The sequence below is a fragment of the Rhodnius prolixus genome, unplaced genomic scaffold (genome assembly GCF_049639745.1).
Source record: "Rhodnius prolixus isolate KJV_2025 unplaced genomic scaffold, Rpr scaffold_5, whole genome shotgun sequence".
In the NCBI taxonomy this organism is placed as follows: Eukaryota; Metazoa; Arthropoda; class Insecta; order Hemiptera; family Reduviidae; genus Rhodnius; species Rhodnius prolixus.
In genome coordinates this window covers 21,443,597-21,468,939 of record NW_027411624.1, presented here as the reverse complement: position 1 = coordinate 21,468,939, position 25,343 = coordinate 21,443,597, and the positions used below count along the sequence as shown (strand labels likewise).

The 25,343-nt window shown below is 33.0% G+C and overlaps 1 protein-coding gene across 4 annotated transcripts in view; it reads right to left on the bottom strand.

Moving 5' to 3' along the window:
- Positions 1-25,343, bottom strand: part of Cad99C (cadherin 99C) — a 474,090-nt gene that overhangs the window by 4,884 nt on the left and 443,863 nt on the right. For all 4 annotated transcript variants that reach the window (XM_074137327.1, XM_074137329.1, XM_074137328.1 and 1 more), the window contains 17 exons: positions 20,289-20,438; positions 19,969-20,187; positions 15,200-15,394; positions 10,604-10,741; positions 10,338-10,487; positions 8,037-8,201; positions 7,781-7,933; positions 6,531-6,671; positions 5,897-6,181; positions 5,634-5,807; positions 5,337-5,546; positions 5,124-5,255; positions 3,485-3,601; positions 3,148-3,397; positions 2,829-2,983; positions 1,893-2,033; positions 1,581-1,802 (listed from right to left, as the gene is read on the bottom strand). In XM_074137327.1, coding sequence (XP_073993428.1) covers positions 1,581-1,802; positions 1,893-2,033; positions 2,829-2,983; positions 3,148-3,397; positions 3,485-3,601; positions 5,124-5,255; positions 5,337-5,546; positions 5,634-5,807; positions 5,897-6,181; positions 6,531-6,671; positions 7,781-7,933; positions 8,037-8,201; positions 10,338-10,487; positions 10,604-10,741; positions 15,200-15,394; positions 19,969-20,187; positions 20,289-20,438 — 2,997 coding nt within the window. The remainder of the gene's footprint in view (positions 1-1,580; positions 1,803-1,892; positions 2,034-2,828; positions 2,984-3,147; positions 3,398-3,484; positions 3,602-5,123; positions 5,256-5,336; positions 5,547-5,633; positions 5,808-5,896; positions 6,182-6,530; positions 6,672-7,780; positions 7,934-8,036; positions 8,202-10,337; positions 10,488-10,603; positions 10,742-15,199; positions 15,395-19,968; positions 20,188-20,288; positions 20,439-25,343) is intronic.

The following is a 25,343-nucleotide window of genomic DNA, read 5'->3' as shown; positions in this document are numbered from 1 at the left end:
TAAATCTGTGTTTACCGACTTTACAAATTAAATTACAAGTTGTTTCAACCAACTAAATAAAAATTACACAAGGTAAACAATCAAGTCACTAAGCGTCACTCTCTAAGTTTCTAAGAACCTTCACAGTCTTCTAACCTGCACTCGCGTTCATGGTCGGGATCGTGGAGCGCTCTACTGGACTATTACATATATAATATATTCTGTTACAATTATTTTAAAAGTAAAGGGGTAAATCTCTGAATGGAAGATAATAAGCAATAAACTTGTATAAATCTTTGTTTTGTCATTGTATAAGTCTCCTCAAAAGGCTCATACAATTTCGTGTACGCGACATCGGAAATCAGCGGTCAAAGGTCACGAAAATCTTTTTTATTTATAAATATCTTGTTTCCCTTTGCTCAAAATGACATTTTCGGCACTTGCGAATACAGCAGTGTTTTCATAAATACGTCATTTTGAAATAACATGAAGAAAGCTGTTTACAACGTTTTAGCCGGTGGATTCAGGGATATTTGTTACATAATTGAACTCTATGAACATTCAATTTAACAATGCAATCGGAAACATTGATATGGAATCGTAAAATATTTAGTACAGCGTGTAATGTTTTTACTTCCAACAGATAGCGATGTTTTTTTTTTTAAACCATGTTTTTACCTGCCACTGGTGTGACATTTACATAAATAGGTATATAAAAACACGCCCGTATTCGAATGCAACGTTGAGTCCAAATTTTAAAGCAATCGGTGAAGATCTTTGGGAGATTTAAGATTTTGAGCAAACGAACATTTACATTTTTATTTATATAGATGCATTAATTAGTTAGTAACTAAGGTATCCTAATAATTGTAATATTTTTGTATCTTTATAAAACGTACTATGTACTGAATTACACAGTTGACCTAACGTTACTATAATACGGCTAAACGCTTCTCACTCTTCGCGCTCCATCTCAATAACGGTTAATTGTGTGATAAATTGCGTAGAACCAAATTTTATAGAGAATTTTAGGCTCTACAACTTTTGTTATAACTTTAAATGTGACCTTGGACCCACTGATGTCCAATGACACGTACACGAGATTCTTTGAGACTTTTGAGCTAACTTATAAAATGCGAAAACAAAGATTTATACAAGTTTATAGCTAATAATCTTCTATTCCAAGCTTAAATCCTAATCTGACTGGGCTAGTTTAGGGCGAAAGCTTCATACTTTATTGTAAACAATTTTTTCTAATAAATAAAAAGTAGTCATACGCGGGATTCGAACTGGGGATCTCCCACTCATAAAGCCACGCTCTTGACCACTAGACCAACACCCCACCACGGTTATTAATTTGTATAAAGTAGGTTTCAAACATTACCTTATAAGGTAAACTAACTTTATACAAATTAATTATAATACAATTATTATGACTATTGTAAAAATATGTTTCTCAGCCCTGAAGATAAAATAATAATGACTGAAATTAGCATCAATCTTTCTTGCTTCTGGATTAATGAATCAATCACCAAAAACAATAATGAACTTTTCCTAAATAAGGTTCTCATTTACAAAAAGTAATGCCTACAAAAACTTACCACAACCTCAGTTGTTGCTTTCTTAGAATCACCTTGTGGATTGTCTTTAGCTTGAATAATCAATCTTATAGGTAATTCCTCATCTGGAATTGTATCGAGTGATCTTTTAGTCTTAATGCTTCCTGATTCTGGATCTATCGTAAAGTAGTCTGATTTTCCTGATTCATCTGCTAATATGCTGTATTCCATTGTGCCAAATTTTCCACTATCTTTATCTTCAGCCTAGAAATTTAATTATTTTTATTTCTGTTTATTTCAAGTCTCAATAACAATTTTTTTTATATTTAATATGATATTTAATTTTGATTTCACCTTAACTTGTAGAACTCCTCTCAATTCTTTTTTGTCTTTTGCAACAGCGCCAAAATATTTATCTTTCTTGAAAATTTTAGCATAAGAAGGATAAATAAATTGTGGTGAGTTGTCATTAATATCTTGGACTTGAACTTTTACCTGAAAATAGGATTAGATCTAAGCAAACAATTATAAAATTTGTTGAATATTATTTAACCAGTTAAGGTGGAATTTAGTTTTAAAAACCCTCCACAGTGTGCGGAATTAAAATCACGACAATAACGTGTATACACGTCGAACGCAGCAGGGCAAAACAACCAAAAGTTTACAACGTCATAATAGTCACTGCAAGCACTATTTCTGCAATCTCTAGTGGCTTGAGATTACCAGAGCATTCTGTGCTCATTCAAAATCTTGCACCGCTTCACGTATGCATTGCTCTAGTTAACTAGAGTCGCAAGAGCTTTTACAAGGAAGAAAAGAGCTTTGAATTCTGTGCAAAATGAAAATGCTCGTACTGAGATTTGAAACTCTATTTAAGGTAAAAACGGCATTGCACTAGGGTTGAGAGCTTTTATTTAGGCGCGTAATTCCCCAATCTCTAATGCGGAGACCAAACATGTACCAACCACTTATCATTTGGCTGACTCCCACCTCAGTTCTATTGGTAAGATAAAGGAAACATCCCCCCAAATAATATTCTTATTGTATTTTATTAAAATTTCGAGTTTTTATAGTTAATAGCAATTTTATATTTTTCACAACGAGTATACACGTCGAACGCACCGAAACAGAGATTTGTTTTGACGTGTATACACGTCAAACGCGCTTAACTGGTTAATGAAACAGTCCCAGAGGACTCGTTTAAATTTCAAAATCATAATTGTTCTGAGGCAATCAAACAAAAAATTAATTTATATGCATTGAATATTTTCATATTAAAACTAGACTTACAGTGGTAGTACTTCTATTTTCATGGCTCAAATAATCTGCCAGTGTATCTAAACGAAGTTTTAAGATATACTCAGTCTGTTTTTCATGATCTAGTTTTCCTTCAGCTAGACGCAGTTCACAAATTTTCTCACCCGTGATGTTAGCATAGAAAAGGCCTAAAATAAGTGAAAACAGTGGTATAAATTGTTAAGTGTTCTAAAAAACAGATCATGCTTAACTTAATCTGAATATTAATGGCCTTTCTACTTTTTTTTAAATTATTATTTTTGAACAATTCAAGACCAAGATCTTTCAAGACTACATCAATATAAATATTTACCTGCTTCATTTCCAGAAATTATTGAACATCGCACAGGTATTCTTTGATTCTGCGTTCGACCGCTAATTACAGTAAAACTTTTCACTAATGTACCACTCGGTGCATCTTCAGGCAGTTCCACTGTATAAAGATCATCCGAGAAGCCAATACCCACATCTGGATGAACTGCTGCGATATGTCGAACGAATATAGGCACTGATGTTATAGAAGATAATTGTGGGTCACCTAAATCGTAAGCTTTTACGTCCACCTTAAAACAAGATTATCGTAAATGTAAACTTTTTTTCCCCGTGATCTGATTGCATTTAAAAATATTTCTTAATTAAGGTTTTTTTACCTGATATTCATTTTCAATTTCTTTGCTGAGATCATCTCTAACAGTTAAAATTCCTAAATCAGGATCAATTTGGAAATATTTTGTTGCTTTACCTCGTCCAACGATTTCATAACGAACCTGGAAATAAAAAAATAATATTGAAAATCAAATTATACAAATTTAGAATTAGGAACTATGGGAATCTTGCTACGCATAGTAATTGTCTAAATAACTTTCAGGCGAAATGGATCTTATCTATTATCTGTGCTTGTAATCTGTAAGGATATCTCGGTCATTTTTGGTACCCTAATCCTAAACTGTCTGACCGATTGTATTGTAAAAGACTGCAGCGTTTTTTTGAAAGTTGCTACTGAAGTAAAAAAGTATCTTCTTTTGGGTGGTAAACTCGGTTTCCCGGTTACCTGAGCATATATTAAATATATTAATTAAATTTTAATCCAATGCTTTGGACTACTTTTTAATGCGAGCTTTGCGTCCAACTACAATTGTATATGTCGTGGTCGGAGGCGACTAGTAAACACACTTTACTATAAATTCTCATATTAACCAAACCACGAATCGGACCCAGAACCATAGTACATCTTAGCTTTCGGCTACTGTGGCGCCTAATTTCTGGGACATTTAAAAACTACCAGTTATTTCCCAAAAACTAAGGCGTTCACTTTAATAATAATAATATTATAAATATTTCTGAATTATTTTTTTTATATTGCAAGCATGTAAGATTAAAAGTGGTTTAAACATTTAAATAAAAAATAATATTTCTCTATCATCAAGGCATAATGCCCCAAATGAATTAGGAGCACAAAAAATAATAATACAACTTTCCTAATATTAAAATTATAAAATAATTAAATTCCCAAATTATAATGCAACTTTGCATACAATAAAGGCAGCCTCTTCCTAAAGTGAATTGTATTCAGTTATAAAAAGAAATGGTTAAAGTAAAACCTTAAATAAACTGCTAAACTTTCAAAAGTAATTAATGTAATAACAATAACAATAATAATAGGGAAGGGATTAGCTATGAGGTTAGCATACTGGACTCCCACGCGGAGGTCCCGGGTTCGAATCCAGCAGCTGACTCTTAGATTTTCTCTTCCTAGGAGCTTCTTACAGCTCACTGTCCGGTGATGGACAGTGTTGTCTGTAACGAGAGAACACTGTCCGGAGGCCGGCAGTGCACTGGAAAAAGCTCCGGGCGCTAATAACCTCAGCTGTTGATGCGCCAAAAAAAAAAAAAAAAACAATAATAATTAATAATAATAGGAAATCCAATTATTTTTAAACTTGGGTAAAGAAATCTACAGAATATTAGCCATATAACATTTGCTTAATGCAGTGAATATGAAATCGAGAAATAAGTGCTACCTTATTATTTTTTTTACAAATTTTTACGAATTAATATGAGCTAACTAATAAATAACGCCCTTTACTTCAGTTACTTATGATTAAAATGGAGCAAAAATAAATAAATACCGTTGTTATTCTCAATAATCTGCAGAAGAAAGGGTTTTACGATTCTATTTCGTTACTTAATTGATTTCAAGCTGTTATCTTGAATCAACAAGAAGTAAAAGCAAACTCAGAATAGATTTGGTTTAAATTTCAGCACAATAATACTACAAGAATATCTTACCTTGTTTCCAGGCGAGGTGCCATCAGAATCGGTAGCCATTAATGTGGTAACTTTGGTCCCAATTGAAGAATTATCATCTAGAGTTATTGGTCGTGGCATTGTCAGAAATACTGGTGGAATGTCGTTTACATCCTAGAATGAATATTTTTTTTTAATGAAATTTTCAGCGCATTTTTGTACTTTTTGACAAATTGTTAATCAACAAATGCTTACTTGAACATTTACAACTACTTTGGTCGTCGATCCTGGTTTGGTAGTATTATTTTCTAATGTTCCTATAATAAGTACATATTGGCTTTCTGTTTCATAATCTAATCCTTTGAGCGTTCTAATTTCACCAGTTTTTGGATCAATTTTAAATAAATCTGTTGGTCCTTGTTTTATATAATATGTAACACGTTTATTTGTATCTGGATCATCAGCCTAAAAACATTGAATTCATTTAATGTAGCCTACGACTAAAAAATTGTAATTAAATTAGGAACAATCCATATTGACAATAATCCATACCGTTACTTGGGTAACAGCCATATCAGGAGTATTTTCAGGCACTTTGGCTTCATAACTAGGCGTATGAAATATTGGAAGTTCATCTTCAGTGTCTATTACGTGTACTGTGACCGTGGCAGTGGCTATTCTAGGATCTGGTGCACCATCCATTGCAGTAACCACAAATTTGAATTCCTGTAAACAGTAAAATGAGTAAGTGTTAAGTTCAGCTTAACTGCTGCTGTTTAATGTTAAAAGAGCAAAATGTTGTTTGTTTTTTTTACCTTATCCTTTTCATAGTCAAGAGATGTTGAAGTCATTACATCACCAGTTGATGGATTTATGGTGAAAGGAACTTCACCTGGCACTGAATAGGTGACATTAGCATTTATACCTTCGTCAGCATCTACTGCTTTCACTTTTCCAACATGTGCACCAACCAATCCTTCTTTTACAGAAAATTCGTAAGGCAAATCGACAAACTCCGGATTCTTATCATTAATATCGCTAACTTTAATGTTTACAGTTGCTGTACTGGATAATCCGCCTTCATCTTCTGCCTTTATCAGCTGTTAAAAACAGTATAATGAAATTTAGTAGGTTATAGGCTAACAATCTGCTAAATTTTATAATAGTTAATTAATATTATTATTATTTTATAAAATAGTAAGTAAAGTAATAGTCAATTTTTTGAGGCGTGTCTTAACGTCCAACTACCAATTAGGTATCATGGACGAGGGTGAAAGCATATACTTTAATTATTAACATTTTTTCTAACAAATAAAAAGTAGCTATAAGCGGGATTCGAACCAGTGATCTTCCGCACACAAAGCCACGCTGATAACCACTAGACCAACACCTGCTCCCCTTTATTATTAAATAAATATGACAATATAACAAAACTACTAAATTAATTACCAGTTGATATCTTGTTAGATCTTCTCTATCCAACTTTCTAATTACACTAATTACACCAGTTTTGTCATTAATTCCAAATTGCCTCAAGTCATTTCCAGAAATAATTGAATAAGATACTGGTTCATTTTCTGGATCAGTTGCCTGAAATTTCGTCAACAATTATTGTTTATTGTGCTTTATTAATGCAGTATTTGAAATGTGTTATTGTAATTAATAAGTAACATTTTTTTATTACTAAAAAGATCAAGTGGAATAATAATGGGTTAAAAAATATCTGCTCATTGTATATTTTTTTAATTCATGAACTAATATTAATTATTAGATATTTAATGAATTATCTGCATCAGCAAATGATGCTTCAACTTCTGAAAAAAAAAAAACTAGAAACAAACAAACAAAATGTAAACATTCAACGCTGCTTAAATTGCTTTCTTGAACATTTTCTTGGCTTGACAAATTATCATTATAGAAAACCTCCCAAAAATAAAATAAAATAAATAAGTGAACAACACATCTACACAAGTAAACTTAAAAAGAAAAAGCTTTACAATTCTAATAGAATAACTTTCTCAAAGTTTATTCCAAGAAACTTGAGAAGAATATAAGAGATAGTAATGCTTCTTGCTTATTGTGTTTGTGAAGTGAAGCGACCTTTATCAAATAAATCCCTGCTTACCTCAATTGTTAATTACAATTAGTTCGGAGTATTAATACTAAAGTTAATTAATTAATGCTTATTGTCTACGCTTACCTTCACAATTTATGGCAGAAAAAAATAAATTAAAGATATTATCAAGAGCCTAAATAATTTTCTGTAATAATACTTTTTTTTTAACCAATTATTCGGCTGTTTTTAGTGTAGTTTTGTTTAAAAGTTTTAATATTATACTTTATAATACTTTTTTTAGTGGCCATGTTCTATATCTATTCCGTAAAGTGGCACTTTCAGTGAGTAGATTTTGTCCAGTGATAAAACTTTCAAATTTCAAATTTGAACTTATTTTTTTTTGCTTTGGCGTTACATTTGAACTTACCGCAAATTTTCTGTTTTAGAGTTATGATACATACATTGGCTAACACATAAACGCACATTGGCAAAACTTAATTTTAATTAATTAACAAAAAAAAATCACTTTGACTCCGGACTTCTTGTTTACTACGGAGCCACAATTAACTCATAAACATAGAGAACAAACTCTAGGCCAGACTAATTGAAAATAATAAATATTTAATTATAAAGAATCGGTTACCATGATGGTGGCCACAGTGGAATTAATGGCAGCTCCTTCGCTAACGGTAACCTCATAGGCGGACTGCTGAAAAACTGGACTTCTTGTATTCGGTCCGGGTACAACGTTCACTTCAACGATGGTTTGTCCAGATTTACCACCACTATCCGTTGCCTGTGGTAAATAATAAATATCAAAATTTGAGATCAATTTTTTTCCCATTTAAACAGGATAAAATTTCAGGAATTTATGATAATATGAGGAATTTAATGTTTACCTGCACCGTAATGCTGTACTGCTCTCCAGCGATTAATTTCCCAACACTATCGATAACACCAGATTGTGGATCGATTTTGAATTTGTTTCTACCATTATTTGATACATGATAAATACTGTAAACTAGGGTTGAATTATCTTCAAGGTCGTTGTCAGTGGCAGTTACCTAAAACAAAAATGTATTTTTATATAGTTCAAGTTTCTTGATGAGTTTAATTTTAACGTGGAATCGGACTTTTAAAATTTTAGAGTTCCTTTTGTGGCAGGCACTTTAAACTATACATCTACAAGAAATACTGGTTTTGTTGAGAAAGAATATTTAACAATTATGATTTCTTACGGAGTTAAATCAATTATCTGTATATTATATCTTCTGAACTTTGGTTGACCAAAACTGGTGACTAAAGCATTCTTCCAAACTATAATCTTTTTTTTTCGTTTTTAACCACAATTGAAATTAATGTTGATTTAGGAGAATATTTATTATTTTAAGCACTTATAGGAGCATTTGAAGTATTTTTTAATCAAATTTCATTTACTTCAAGAAAGTATAAAATATATAATTGGCCATAAACGATATTAAAATGATATTAGAGGCAAAACGCAGACATTTTATTATTTGGCATTTAATGAACCTAAATTTTTGGTGGCATCTAAATGCGTTCGATTTTTAGACCCATTAACAAATTTTTTTGTTTAATTACGGAATTTCGCAGTACAATCCAACCAAATTATTAAAGAAAACCTAACCTAACTAACTAATTTTAAAGTATTAGAATTCTAATCGATGGTGTAGCGAGAGACAAAACTTTTTTTTGAATACAGTAAAAGCTCTTTATTCGCGGGGTATATGTTCCATAAATATGCCGCGAATACAGAAACCGTGAATACGGAATGGTAATTTATATGGGATTATAGGGGATACGTTCCTAGCTGACAAAATAAAAAAAAACAAATATATAAAAAAATCAATTTAATTGAAGTTTTTGAACATTTTGATTAATTATCTTAAGGCTTAGGCAATGGTTTGAAGAATTTTGTAATTTTCTCTTGCTTGGCAGTTTTTAAAAGCTTTTGTTTGCAGTCAAAGTTTGAACTTGCCACTACAACTACCATCAGGTTCTTTAAAATGAGCGTAAAGATACTTTGCCTTCTCCCGGACCATTGGACCACTCAGGGGCACCCTTTTTTTGGATGCGGTCTTCGATCCATAATGACAACGCCACTTCCATTTTTTCTATTGCTGGATCACGAACAATTGCTTTCATTCTGTGCGTTTACATTCTCAAAAACACCGATCGCGGCGAAGGACGGCTTATGTCAAAGTCCTCGGCGATATCATTTAACAACATACTTTAGGCAAAGTTGTAATAAGATCTATTTTACTTTTTTTATTAGTCCATTTGACGGCATTTACAAAGGATATTGGGTTGGATACCTATTGGAATCCTTTTATTATCATTGTGTACTTCCGCGAATATAGGAATTGGATCGCATTTTTTTAATCCGCGAATAGTGAAAACGCGAATGAAGGAAGCGCGAATAAGGAGCTTTTACTGTAATTATACAAATGTAAGCAAGGCAAAAATTAATTTTAATTAATTAAAAAAAAAAATCACTTTGACTCCGGACTTCTTGTTTACTAGGGAGCCACAATTAACTCATTAACATAGAGAACAAACTTAATTGAACTTGCCACTACAACTACCATCAGGTTCTTTAAAATGAGCGTAAAGATACTTTGCCTTCTCCCGGACTATTTAAGGATAACTTAATGATACTTATTGATGAAGAAAATAAATAAGCTAATCCAAATTTTAGTAGCAAAGATGTCTGAAAAATAAAAGAATTAGCTGCAAACTCCATGGCTCACAACAGCTAACGAATGGAAAGTAATGTTCTCTGCTAGCTTCAATAGAACACCTTGTTCTATACTAGCTGCGTTGAAAAACTCTAGTGTTCTGTATGGTTTTGTACCAATGGCACCGAACATAGTCTTCTCTCCAAATTGTTCTCTATATTTCTCAGAAAAGTATTTTGTTGATCTACTTCGCGCAAGTAGTTCGCTTCTAACAGATCTATTTGCTTAACACGTGCAGGATTGTTATTTTCACAGCTTAAACATGTGCGTCATCATTGTAGCATGTCTACAATCTTTCTTATGGGAAGGGGAAATATCTGCATACCAACTTTTAGGATCTTGGTTAAAAAAAATTAAAGCATGAAAAACTTTTGCATTCACCTTAAATGATAACATTATTAATTGGCATCTAGATTCCTGCAAAAATTCTTCATTATTTACCTGAACTATTTCTCTATGACCTTCACCCGCTTGAATAGGTATGGGTGGAATCATTGGAAGTCTTGGTGCATTGTCGTTTACATCATTTAAAATTACAGTCATTGTTAAAGGTGCACTTGCAGCTATTCCATTTTTCTCTCGAGCAACAATCTTGGAGAAAAAGAAGAAGAAATGTAGATTTGCAAGCATAATAACAAGTAAAACATACAAAAATTCTTTTGATTTTTAGAAATAATACTGCTACCAACCAGAAAGAGTTTACTTACTTGAAATCTGAACACACCAGGACTTGGTGGATCACGGTCTAAATTTTCTTCACCAACCACCAGCAATCCGTTATTGTCAATTTGAAAGAAAGTTGTAGTCAGTTCAAAATTATAAGTAAGCTTAGGATCGTCTGGTCCCTGAACAGAAAAAACAACAAATGTTTATTGTATAAGTTACAAAAAAAGAGAGAAGAGGAGGAGAAAGAAAACAAATCTTCAGTTTACTTAAGCCTGTTTAAACATGACTAGTTTATTTAGCCAAGTTTACCAAGAAAATACACTGAATGAACTCTACTAATTACATAGAAATATGATAATAACAAAAACGAAAAAGGAAGAAAAGTAAATAAAGCTGTGATGCTAAGCTCTCTACCTTATCTCTTTGCCAATTAGCACATTATTTACATTTCTTTTAAGATTCTACAAGAAGAGGTTAGGGAAATTCCTTCTTCTTTTCAAGACAGTAAATAAGCAATGTTGAAATAAATAAAAGTAAGGAAAAGTCTATGTTGTTACATTAAAACGTTATGAATTTAAAATAATTATAATAATAATATAATTGTGTGCCCTGAAGTGGCCAAAACTTGTGACTTGGCTTGCTCCAACTTAACAATCATGGCCTCTATTCAACAGCTGTTACATTCAAGTTAAGTTCATTATGCAACTTTTGTGCGACTTCCCACCTGAGTCTGAGTCAATCAACTAGTCTTATTTTAAATAAACATTCACTTAGAATTTTCTTTTTAGGCTCAGTTGATGGCTCTAAATCAACACAACATGAAGAAGAGCCTAACCTAATCTAGCAATGGCTGATGACTTGCAACCCTTTGAAATCTATTTGGGGAGCTTTGAATTTGGAGTTAGTCTTGCTACTCCAAAGAAAAAAAGTTCGTATATACCGAAGAATTTGCAAGAAAAACACCTTCCGATCGAAATTAAGGAAAGCAAGCTGGGATTGAGCATACCTCGTAATCCAGCTCACGGAAACGTATCTAAGAACGATTTTGTTTAGTGTGTAGTAAATTTCCTGATAATGCTTAGAAGAAGGTCTAATGAACTTAGATGATAAAATAAATAATTTATGATTCTTTTGCAATGACAGTATACATCTTGGAAGGTGCTTTAGCAGGTCTTTGAACGTGCTTTAGCTAGTCTTTGAAGATGTATTAGCAGGTCTTTGAACGTGCTTTAGCTGGCCTTTGAAGGTGCTTTAGCTGGTCTTTAAACGTATTTTGGCAGGTCATTGAAGGTGATTTAGCTGGTCTTTAAAGGTACTTTAGCAGGTCTTTTTTAACGTACTTTGGCAGGTCATTGAAGGTGTTTTAGCTGGTTATTGAAGGTGTTTTAGCCGGTCTTTCAAGGTGCTTTAGCAGGTCTTTGAAGGTGCTTTAGCTGGTCTTTGAAGGTACTTTAGCAGGTCTTTTTTAACGTAAGTAGGTTTTTGAAGGTGCTTTAGCAGGTCTTTAAACGTACTTTGGCAGGCACTTGATTGCTGCAACTATTTCTTTCTATCTTGGAGGAGGATATTAAGCCTTTATTAATCTGATCTCAGGATTTATATTAATTTTTTCTTTTTCCTTTCACAATTTCATGTCTCATATTACTAATAATGATGAAATGATGATGTTGCTGGATTATTAACGCTCGATAATTCAAGATGTTCTTTCTAAAATGCATCATTAACTACCAAAAAAAATAATAATTCATGGTATTTGTGGGTCTGATGCTGGCGAAGATCTGTCTAGGTATTTTTTTTTTTTTTTAACAAAAATAGATCTGAGGCACTCCTCATAACTGACAGGTTTTCTTAAGAGACATTTGAAGATGCTGAGCTTACAACGTTATTGCATGCGCAGATTATGTGAGGAGACGAGGAAAAACAAACTTTATCTAAGGAAGATTCAGACACCAGTAATATTACCAGATACTGAAGGTACCTCTCTATAACCCTACTTAGATCCCTAGAAAACATAAAAACAACAAACAATACAGTTGTTATGGTTATTAATGGAATCGGTTTTAATGCAGTAAACAAATGTTTATGAATAGAAGTAGAGAGATAAGATCATAAATAAGGCCAAGTATAAGTTTGTAAGTAGTTTATACTTTCGTTTATATACTTGTTATACTTGTGCTTATATACTTGTTTTATATAAACATAATACTAATGAAGAAACAAACCTACCTTTACCCATTAGCATTGTAACTAATTTAGAATAGAGAAAACTTTTTGCCGAGAACAATATAATAATCAAGAGTAACAGAGTAAAAATTACGCAATCATTTAGGTCAAACTAAGAATAACAATTAGCTCTAAAATTAAACAAATGGCTCGGTAAAAACTTCTTTTTTTCCATTTTGTTGCGTAGGAATAATAAGAACACGTACTTTCACTATTTCAGTTTCAATATTAAGATATTTTGTTTTTGTTTATTTTATTAAATTAACAGTAAACTATATAAAGTTATACATGTAAAATAATATAGAAAATTAGCATGTAAATAATATTACAAATATCAGTTATATTTAGTAGTGTAAAGTTCAAACGTTTCCATTGTGGTGTCTAGTGTAACTAAACACCTGCTTTCATTCTTATTTACCTACCGCAGTCATAATGAAATAATAAATTATACATTATGCGGAATTAATAATAGTTTTGGTTGTTTTTGTTGATATTGTAAAAAAATGTCTTACATTTTAATCAATCATTGGATTGTTTATTTCTCTTTGATTTGCATATTTTAACAATTCCTTTGTTCGTATTGCAGCAAACAGAAACTATAATGAAATTCTAACGGATGAAGTCAAGTCAAAGTGAAAAGCTTTGTGAAAGTAATAAATTTCTTCAATTTTTCTTTCATTTTTTTTTGTTTACTTAGCACGAAAATAACTTTTATAAATAATTCTTTAAAAATCCAAATACGATTCTTTTAAGGAAGAATATTTGACATTCTGATTCTACCAGAATCTAATCACTCTTTAATTGCCAGTTTTTGGGTAAAATCTTTGAAAAAAAAATGTATGAATATCCTTCTAATGACGATGTTTTGTAGCCACAAGTTTAAATTCAACCTTTAACATTAAATGTACATCGTATTACAGAGTTTAACGTCCATTTTTCTTTTAAGGATGAAAGAAGAACAGTTTAGGTGTACACTTCGATATAAAGATGATCTTAAATTGAGAAAGGTTGCTTAAGACCTAAGTTTCTTAAATTCCTGACTGGTCAACAATAGCGTTTCTTCTTTTAATCATGATGATCTCAAATTCTCTATTAATTTAATTAAAAATTAACTGATAACTCTTCCTTACGTCTGTTTTAGAAGCTCTCTGTAGAATAAACCAATCCTGAAATAACTCTAATTAAATAGGTAAATAAGAATGAAAACAGTCAGGTGTTTTGTTACACCAGACACCACAACAGAAACGTTTGAACTTTACACTACTAAATATAACTGATATTTGTAATATTATTTACATGCTAATTTTCTATATTATTTTACATGTTTAACTTTATATATAGTTTACTTCTAATTTAATAAAATAAAATTACTACTAATTTAATAACTGAAAAGGGATTCAAATTGAATCATCTAATTAAAGAATCCAAGTCATAACATTACCTCCTTTTCAATTTATTAAAATTTATTTTACACAGTTAGGCATCAAAACTTCAAAGATTTACCATTTTAATCTTTTTAATTTTTCCATTATATTCATTGCCATTAATCCCACTTTCCAGATACTTCCAGGCAATCTTTCTAGAAGCTAGATTTCACAGTCTTGCTACCTTCTCTTTAAGGCTATAAGAGGTATTGAAGAAATATTCCTTTGACAATATCTGAATTCTATTTCGAGGACAGTTTAAGACACTTTCACTTTCTAAAGCTGTTTCATTCTTTTAGCATTTAAATAAATAGATTTCAGGTAATGAGGTAAAATGGTAAACTGACTTTCAGATTAAGGGATTCAGGCAGCTTTCATCAATCACCTACTGAAAGCTTAGGTTTCTATAATCTCCAGAAAATAAAATGGCTTCAATTTTACATTTTCTCTTTTTAAAAAAATAAGTTAATTACTAATTATATTATAGACTTTTTAAAACGTCAATTCCAAGTACGATAACTGTGAACTTTTTGTTTTAAATTCAACCTAACATTTAAAGATCTCTCATCTTACAGAAACATTGTTTATTCGCAAAGGTAGAAACATAGTTGATGCTGATAAAATTAAAAACATTTTCGTGTTTTGTTTTGGTTCAGTTTGATTGGACAATTTCCCTGCTTTTAGATTGTACTTTATCAAATGACTAACCAGAATGAATGCCAGAATGAAAATTAACAAACAAATAATATGTTTGGAAAGTGAATGTATAAAAAGAGAAACGAAATTTAAGGTAATTATTTTAAATATATGCTAATTTTTACAATTTGGCGATTTCAGTAGGCGACAAAACCGTTTTAATAATTATTAAAAAAAGTAATGAAACACCAAAATAGCTTTCTGGCATCAATTATGGTAATGTCAATATTTTTAATGAAATTCATTTTAAATTGTAAAACCAAATTTCATTATAAATGTATAAAATTTGCTTACCAAATCTGCATCACTAACTGTAAGTTTAATAGGGTTTTTATTGACATCAATGACTCTCGTACCAACTGGAGAATTCTCATCAACAAATCCCTCGGCCGCCGAAGCAGTAATTACTGGAGGGTTACTGTCCACAGGTTTAACAGTAATTATCAACTTGGCCGTGGCAAATCTGTGCCCTTCTGTCGCTTCCTCAGCCTGTAACACAATAAACAAATATGATTGAACTATATTTACAAAAAAAAAAATCTTTTGCTATAATGAAAACATAATAATTAATCATTTTTGTAATTATTTTTACTAATTTTTGACCAATAATGAACATGGAATTACTTCTGCTTTAAAAACCGCTTTCGATCTAAATACCTACTGCTAGAAAGTTGCTTTTCTTTTTAATCAATAATAAACAAGATCATGTAACTTACTATAATCATTACAATTTATAATCGATACCTCCTTCCGTAAATAACATATTAGTATGAAATTCTGTTCTCTTATACACTGCACTTTCCTTAGATATAAGCTATAGTTTTCTTGTGTACAGATCCATTAGGTGAGAAGATATTGAGAGAGTTGAATTTTTTTTGGGTCATGGTTTTCAGTAAAGTAGGAGAGCTCCCGTAGTAAACAGATTAGAGTAAAGTAAAGAAATCGCCTATTTTTTCAGGCAGGGCTTAACGTCCAACTACCATTTACTAGGTGTCGTGGGCGGAGGCGATTAGCATTACTATTTCTCATTTAACCATTAAATAAAATTTAAGGCCAAGACCGGGAATCGAACCCAGTACCACAATGCATATTAGCTTTACAGGTCTTGCCTCTTAACCCGCTCGGCTACCGTGGCGCCTTAAACAACAGATTATTGGTATGAAATTTTGTTCTCTAATTTACTCAGTAATATGCTATAGTTTTCTATAATTATTTTTTTTTTCTGTTTTACACTAAAATAGTTCATGAAGTTTACTGTTAAATATGAATCCATAAAAACAAGAAGTGTAACAAAATGATCAAATTAGCAAAGCAATCATCTAAGGTAGACGCCAAACGGTCTGTAAGTTTGCAGTTTGTTATGGAATGATTGGCAAATCGTATTTTTTACAACCTTTTTGCTTAGATAAGGAAAACAGCACATTATAGTTCACATGTCAGCAGCATATATCTTCAGCCTCCATTATCTTCTGTTATTACTTGGGAAAGAAGATAAAGTTCGTCGATATGAAGTTGTATATGACTGCCATAATTTTTTAATGGTTTCACTGATATGAAACCTTTTTTATTTCCTGAATTTTAAAATAGTTTAAAATATTTTTAAAGAATATAATCAATGTTTGGCGCATCTTTATGAATTAGCATCTAAGATACAACTAATATTTATTTTATTGAGTATCTTATAGAACAAAGATGAATTAGATACTGTAAAGCAACGGTGTAAATTAGTAAAGATATTAAACCCAAAGTCGCAAATCTCTAAGCTAAGTACGTAGTGCTGTACCGTTTAATAACACTGCTTGTGTACTAAAAATATTCTATGGACATTTTAAATCACCTGCATAACATTATGTCACATATTTACTGTATTATATTATTCTTAGGACTCTGCAGTTATATAAAAAAACTATGTCCTTTCCAAATAGTTAGTTTGTTTGTAATTCTTTTTTGTGAAAAAGATAATCGAGAAGGAATTAGGACGAAACATTAAAAATTAATTGTACGTCTAACTTTAAAGAAAAGGGAACTAAGTTCATCTCTACGTGAAATTTTGAAGAGAAACATGCTCCTGATCAGAGTTTGTTTAAGAATTTCCTTTTAATGTCTTGTTCTTGGACAGAAAGCTAGTATCTGGGAGGCCATTGCTGACGCTAATGAAGCTCTAAAGGGAAGTTTATTGAATTAAATCCAAGTAATCTTACAGAACTGAAGTATCGATCCTATCAGAAACTTTAGTTCAAGTTTAAACTATCTGGATGTTTATATTATAAAATTGCAGAATAGTGGTGATTAATGAAATACCAAAATAAGGGCTCTAATTTCTTTTAAATGATTCAACTATTATTAGTGACTGCAATAACGCTCTCACAAAAATTTGAAAGTTGGAATCTAGAAAATCAAACCAATTATTTTTTTTGAGGCCTAACAAGCTTTCCAAGGCAGAACGACCAAAACAAAAGAATGCAGTTTTGTATGGGTTATAAAGATCATGGCCAAAAACGAAGTTATAGATTCATTAACAAGAATGGCTACCAATTAGTTGTACGCTAAAACGATAAAAATACCGTATTCTAACCTGAAAAAATCGGGTGCACCTTTATATAGTTATGGTGAGGCAGAATTAATAAAGTTTCCTAAGAGCCGATATTATTAAGAATTACTCCAGATGCAGTTTGTATATTGTAATATTTAGGAAATTATGGGCAAACATTTATTGAGGAATATATTCAATAATTAATTCGAGATGGGCAACGTAAGGCTAGGACATGGGTACCCTAACCCATCCAATTGAAAACTTACTGTCACCTGATGCATATTAGTAAGTTGTAGTCTAATAACGAAGATATGCAGGGAGTATTTAAAACTGGAAAGACATTATCACTTTTTCTTCAACAACACGAAGATTTAAAACAATGTAAAGCAATGCATTGCAATCTGTACGAATCAAAAAGGCGAGAAATGTTTGGTAAGGAAATTATCAGCTTTCCTATTTTCTAATACGAACCAAATTAATAACTATTTTGAAAATCCCCCCAAAAAGAGAATTGCAACCGGTAGCTGCAAGAGGATATTTAGAAGAAATACGACCTAAGAAGGACATCATGAATTCGTTCCTGAATTGTCTTCCATGAATTCTGTATTGTGTTTTACCAACAATTTAAATGGAATAACTCCAAAACAATAAGGCGTTTTTGGTCAATTAAAAACCTAATCTTCTTCACAAGTTCTTTTTAAGGTCATCTGACCTAGCTGCTGCTTTTAGTTTTGGATCCTGGTACACTTTCTTTAAGGTAGAAATGTTTGCGCAGAGTGAATATCCAAACTGAAGTTACGAGGGTCGTTTGAAAAGTCCGTACAAAAATAAAAACTACTTAATTTTTTGGGTAAACCTTTTTTATTTTTCAACATAGTCTCCTTTTAGGCTTATACACTTCGTCTAACGCTGCTCTAGTTTGTTGATCCCTTCCGAATAATAGGATTTGTCCAAGTCTGAAAAATAGCCATTCGTTTCTGCAATCACCTCCTCGTTTGAATAAAATCTTTTTCCCGCCAGCCATTTCTTCATATTGGGGAACAAATAGTAGTCCGAGGGAGCAAAGTCTGGAGAATAGGGGGGATGTGAAACGAGATGGAACCCTATTCCCATTAATTTTGCGACCACAACTGCTGAGGTGTGAGCTGGTGTGTTGTCGTGATGAAAAAGGACTTTTTTGTGGGCCAATCGTGGGCGTTTTTCTTGCAGCTCGGTTTTCAAACGGTCCAATAACGATGAATAATACGCACCTGTAATAGTTTTACCCTTTTCCAGATAGTCGATGAGGATTATTCCTTGCGAATCCCAAAAGACAGTCGCCATAATCTTTCCGGCCGAAGGAACGGTCTTCGCCTTTTTTGGCGCAGATTCCCCCTTGGTAACCCATTGTTTAGATTGTTCTTTGGTCTCAGGAGTGTAGTGATGTATCCATGTTTCATCCACAGTGACGAAACAACGCTTAAAGTCCTGCGGATTCTTCAGGAACAGCTGCAAACCGTCCTTGCAACACTTCACACGATTTCGTTTTTGGTCAAGCGTGAGCAATCGCGGCACCCATCTTGCGGATAGCTTTGTCATGTCCAAATGTTGATGCAAAATATTATGTACCCGTTCATTCGAGATGCCCACAGCACTAGCAATCTCACGTACCTTCACTCTGCTGTCATCCATCACCATATCATAAATTTTATCAATGATTTCTGGAGTAGTAACCTCAACAGGGCGTCCAGAACGTTCAGCGTCACTTGTGCCCACTTGGCCACTCCGAAAATTTTGAAACCACTTATAAACTGTTCTAATCAAAGGTGCAGAGTCACCATAATGTTTATCAAGCTTCTCTTTAGTCTCCTGAGGCGTTTTGCCTTTCATAAAGTAGTGTTTAATCAACACATGAAATTCTTTTTCGTCCATTTTTTGAAAATCACTCGACTTCCTCGATTCAAACGAATGCCAAACACAAAGAAATAGACCGATCTGGCTGAAACTTGGTGTGTGTTCTTCCAATAGATGCTACTAACTAAACCTAACCTCGATACGCGCCAGTAGTGCTATCTCTCTGACTTTGCACGGACTTTTCAAACGACCCTCGTATCTCATTCTTCAGAACATTTAATAAACAGTACTGTATCACTGACTTGCCAACAAAATCAGCATTGAACCCCGAAGTAGATTCTATCGTACAGTCTTCTTCTTCTTCTTCTTCTCCTTCTTCAGAAAGTGGTAGTCCCCTCACTAAACAGTAATCCTACCACATTCTCATGAAGTAGTTTTGCAAAATTTGACTCTTAATTTTATCGTAAAAGTTTCTAAGCACGTAGCAGAATGTTTTTGCTGAATATTAAAGATAATTTTTCAACAAATGCTGTTATTTTTTTTAAAAAAACACGTACATTAATTTTTAAAGGTGACACCAGCTTACTAAAGCTTTTTCAGCGAAAACAGTGTGATAAATAGTAATTTTTCTAAATGTTTTATCAATATGACACGGGTTTTCAAACACAAAAATTTTATAAAATTAATATTATCTTACCTTTACAATAATTTGAAATCTCTTTGCTACATTTGTGTCAACGGGTTTGATTTGTCGCACCACGCCAGTACTTGGATTAATTTCAAAATAATCACGAAAGTTTTCAGGTGAACCTGACAGAAAACTATAAGCGATTGGACTGTTAAGTGAATCCATATCAATTGCTTGAATTTTCTCCGGCGATATGGCCAATACACCGGCGAGAACTCCGCTTGAGACCTGAAGACACATCCAAGAATCATAATAAGCAGATAGTTCTTTCAACAAAATTAAAACAAAAATCATGAAGTTTATTTTAAAGCATAAAAAATAATAATTACCGTTGAATAATATTCAGGATTGATGCAGGACCCATCCGATAGCATACATCCTTGGTAAATAAATGATGGATCCTGGTCGTCATCGTCTTTAATGTTAACCGTTACTGTGGAGGTTGCTGTGTATCGGTCTGATTGGTTCCTGGCACGATCCTGAAACAAAATTAAATTTGCAAGATTAATGTTCGATCAGAAATCTTTGATGTAAATATATAACCTGCAATACTGTTAACTTTAAATGTTGAATTTTAAATTGAGAACAATGATTGAATAACTTGATTATTTGTAAATTGGTTTTAAAAGCGATGAGTTGTATCGAAGAATGGGCTGAGATTGAGCGAAAGGTTAGGATAATTTAGTTGGTTGGCAGGGTAATTTTGGTAACAGGAATGGATTAATTCAGTAACAAATGGTACATTGAGTTTCGTAACGAAGGGTGAGGTTAGCAACATAATAGGGTGCATTAGCTATTCGAAGAAGGACTTTGTCATGGAAGAATTGGTGCGGGTTTATACATTGAAGGGTTTGACAGAGCGCCCACAATTCTGCTTCTGAGCAGATACGGTTTTGTTGTGTACTGTCATGGTAGATTCAAGTCCAAGGAGTCTATTGTGATGTCCGTAACATCGGTTACCATACGTGAGGGTTACACCATAAACGACTCTCTAAGTAGAGCCCTAGGTAATTCGCCTAAAAAAAAAGGCGGAAATGTCCAATAATGTTGATATGTAGTGGTTGACATATTGGTCTTGTAGCTTGACTTTAAAAGTTGCAGGTGAACGATAAAATTGATTGGGGAGATTGTTTTGTTTAAATCTGAACAGTTGTTCTGGCAACCAAACCTTTTACGAAAGACTGAGTCATAACCATTTCTGGCGGCGAAAATGGCGTACACAACTCTGGAAAGTGATGATTACGGAACCTAAACTGATCTGAAGGAATATTTGTTTGAGTCTACGGATTTTAGGCGTTTGAAGGCAAGGCAGTCAAGGAATTTTTGTAAAACTAGAAGAAGGAAGAAAAGTCTAGACAAGAATATCTCGAAAAAGTTATTTTGGGATGAGGATATTTAGAAATCTTTCTGCTGAAGAGGGAAGTAGAAAAAACGAAGGACACACTTGAAAGTGGTTATAAGGAAAACATATCCGTCTTGGGAAGATGAAGGTTAATATAAGTTTCAATCAGATCATGCCCCAGGGTTTTCCTTTTCGAGCTAGGTGGTCGATGAGGGATTTTTCTTCGGAAGGAACTGTTCATTTAAAAGGGATGTCCACAGAAAACTGATGTCCAGGTATTGAAGGATATTACTTTAGGTGAGGACATATATTAGGATGTAGGATAATTTTTTTTTCTTCAGCAGTAAACAGCAAATATGATGCCATTGTCTTTACTCCAGATGGACAAGAAGGAAAGGCACAAGTATGGTGTCTTGGTATATCTTCGGGAGTAAACCAGACGGCGTTGTGATCAGAGATTCGATGTGTTTTTAAAAGTTTAATAAATATTATAAATAATAATATAAACCAAATTTAAATTCATACAATAACAAGCCCTTATTTTCATGCACTTTTATAATGGAATTGCATAACAACTCAAGGAAAAAAGCGCACACAAAAAAACATATTTAATTACCCCAAAAGATCATTTTATACGAACCAGTTTAAAATGTTATCTAAATTCATTCTCCTTCTATATAACCAAGTAAGGCGAATGCCTTGAAAGTACATTTTGAATATTTAATATTTTTTTTAAGACTTTCATTAAAAAAAAAAGAAAAAGTGATAAATTTTGCCAGCAAGAGACCAGTTGTCGCCTGCATTTTTACAAAGTCATTGAACTAATTGCCTAATACTTTTGCCTTTTCCATTGAATATTTGTATATTAACAAACCAATAAGCGTACATCATAAAAACTTATTACGTAAGTTAAGGCCGTTATAGAGTAAGTACTAAATAAACTGTGCCATGCCCAAAGTATACCTAATTAATTAAGGTACAGTCCATTACAAGATTTACTACTTTTTTATTAAAAAATTAAATAGAATATTGACTTAACGTATTATATAATAACACTATATAGTCTTTTTTAAATCTTTTAAAAACCCTATTTTGTTCAAATAACTTGAATCTTTTTGAAGAAAGAAATTGGAGATTTTCGGTGGTGAGAAAAGACAATCAAAAGCACTAGATGAAATCATGGAATTCATACTTGATATTTGAGAAAAGTGAACATTATTGATGTGGATTGGATTAACCGTTCACTGTACAACTTAAGAAATGCGACGAAATACTGCACATTGTTTTTTGAAATTCCGTTCATAAATTCAAATAAATTTACCGTCACCATTCAGGCGCCAGCTACTGAATTTGAGTTGAATTATTGCAACGATTTACATTAGAAGCACGGAGTTAAATCAAAATGGCTTCTGAAATAAATTATTTATTATTCAATAGCCAATAGAATTTTGGTCGTTTAATGGTTTTAATATTTATTATTTGGGAAATTTATTTATTTATTTATTTATTTATTTTTTTTTTTTTTTGGCGCATCAACAGCTGAGGTCATTAGCGCCCGGAGCTTTTTCCAGTGCACTGCCGGCCTCCGGACAGTGTTCTCTCGTTACAGACAACACTGTCCTTCACCGGACAGTGAGCTGTAAGAAGCTCCTAGGAAGAGAAAATCTAAGGGTCAGCTGCTGGATTCGAACCCGGGACCTCCGCGTGGGAGTACAGTGTGCTAACCTCATAGCTAATCCCTTCCCTGGAAATTTATTACAAATATAAAAAGCTATTACTAAACCAAGTGCTTTGACACTTAAATTTAAGATATTTCAAAAAGTGGAGTTGTGCAGCGAACGGGTTTACTTCTATAGGGAAGGATAAAGTTTAACATATTAAACCTGAATTAAATTACAATAGGAACAGATCACTTTTGTGTGTATAGATAAAATAATTTTTGGTGAGCCACCCCAGTGCGCTATTCACTGATTCCAACTTCCACACTATATTCAACGATTTTCATCAATGCTTATCATATAGTAAATTTTAAAACCACCCAATTTTAATTTCACAGTTTCAATTCATATTTTCAATCCAGAGTTTGATCCTCCAGAAATCGAGATCCTGAACAACCAACCTCAGAGTACTCAGGTTAACTGATATACATACGAGGGTCGTTTGAAAAGTCCGTGCAAAAATAAAAACTACTTAATTTTTTGGGTTAAACCTTTTTTATTTTTCAACATAGTCTCCTTTTAGGCTTATACACTTCGTCCAACGCTGCTCTAGTTTGTTGATCCCTTCCGAATAATAGGATTTGTCCAAGTCTGAAAAATAGCCATTCGTTTCTGCAATAACCTCCTCGTTTGAATAAAATCTTTTTCCCGCCAGCCATTTCTTCATATTGGGGAACAAATAGTAGTCCGAGGGAGCCAAGTCTGGAGAATAGGGGGGTTGTGAAACGAGTTGGAACCCTATTTCCATTAATTTTGCGACCACAACTGCTGAGGTGTGAGCTGGTGCGTTGTCGTGATGGAAAAGGACTTTTTTGTGGGCCAATCGTGGGCGTTTTTCTTGCAGCTCGGTTTTCAAACGGTCCAATAACGATGAATAATATGCACCTGTAATAGTTTTACACTTTTCCAGATAGTCGATGAGGATTATTCCTTGCGAATCCCTAAAGACAGTCGCCATAATCTTTCCGGCCGAAGGAACGGTCTTCGCCTTTTTTGGCGCAGATTCCCCCTTGGTAACCCATTGTTTAGATTGTTCTTTGGTCTCAGGAGTGTAGTGATGTATCCATGTTTCATCCACAGTGACGAAACGACGCTTAAAGTCCTGCGGATTCTTCTGGAACAGCTGCAAACCGTCCTTGCAACACTTCACACGATTTCATTTTTGGTCAAGCATGAGCAATCGCGGCACCCATCTTGCGGATAGCTTTGTCATGTCAAAATGTTGATGCAAAATATTATGTACCCGTTCATTCGAGATGCCCACAGCAATAGCAATCTCACGCACCTTCACTCTTCTGTCATCCATCACCATATCATGGATTTTATCAATGATTTCTTGAGTAGTAACCTCAACAGGGCGTACAGAACGTTCAGCGTCACTTGTGCCCATATGGCCACTCCGAAAATTTTGAAACCACTTATAAACTGTTCTAATCGAAGGTGCAGAGTCACCATAATGTTTATCAAGCTTTTCTTTAGTCTCCTGAGGCGTTTTGCCTTCCATAAAGTAGTGTTTAATCAACACACGAAATTCTTTTTCGTCCATTTTTTGAAAATCACTCGACTTCCTCGATTCAAACGAATGCCAAACACAAAGAAATAGACCGATCTGGCTGAAACTTGGTGTGTGTTCTTCCAAGAGATGCTACTAACTAAACATAACCTCGATACGCGCCAGTGGTGCTATCTCTCTGACTTTGCACGGACTTTTCAAACGACCCTCGTAGTTGCCTTCGTGAATAACTTAATAATTTCTTTGTTGCACATGCCTCCATATAAAATGTCACTTTACTTGTTCCATACTTCTTTAAATGCACAACACTGTAAATAATGCATACAAAACCACAGTAACGAAAGCTATACATATATATGAGAATAAAGAAATTATACTAGCAGGAGCTGACAAGTAATATTTTTAAGTTATACTTTGGAACAGATTTATTTGCCGTCCTCATTCTCCGCACACATCCTGAGCGCAATAAATCTTTGTGTTTTTTTGGTTTTTTCTCCTTTCTACTTCTTAGCAGAAAGTAACTTGTCAAAATAAAAACTTCTTGCAGGGGTTGAACCGCTTGGAGAGAAAACTCCAACCGTACATAAAAGAAACAGATGAAACTTACAGAGTGAACTAATATGGTAAATAATAATAACCACAGCAATGAAAAAGAACTGGAACTACAAAATGTTTTACTTTTTCGTGTATTCAAGGCAAAAATATTAAAATATATAAAAAAAATATATTTTTAATTTAAAATTTAAAACCGACCCAACTACCTTCTTCTTATCGGCCGATCTTAAGTCTCTCAAGTCTTCTTAAGTCTCTT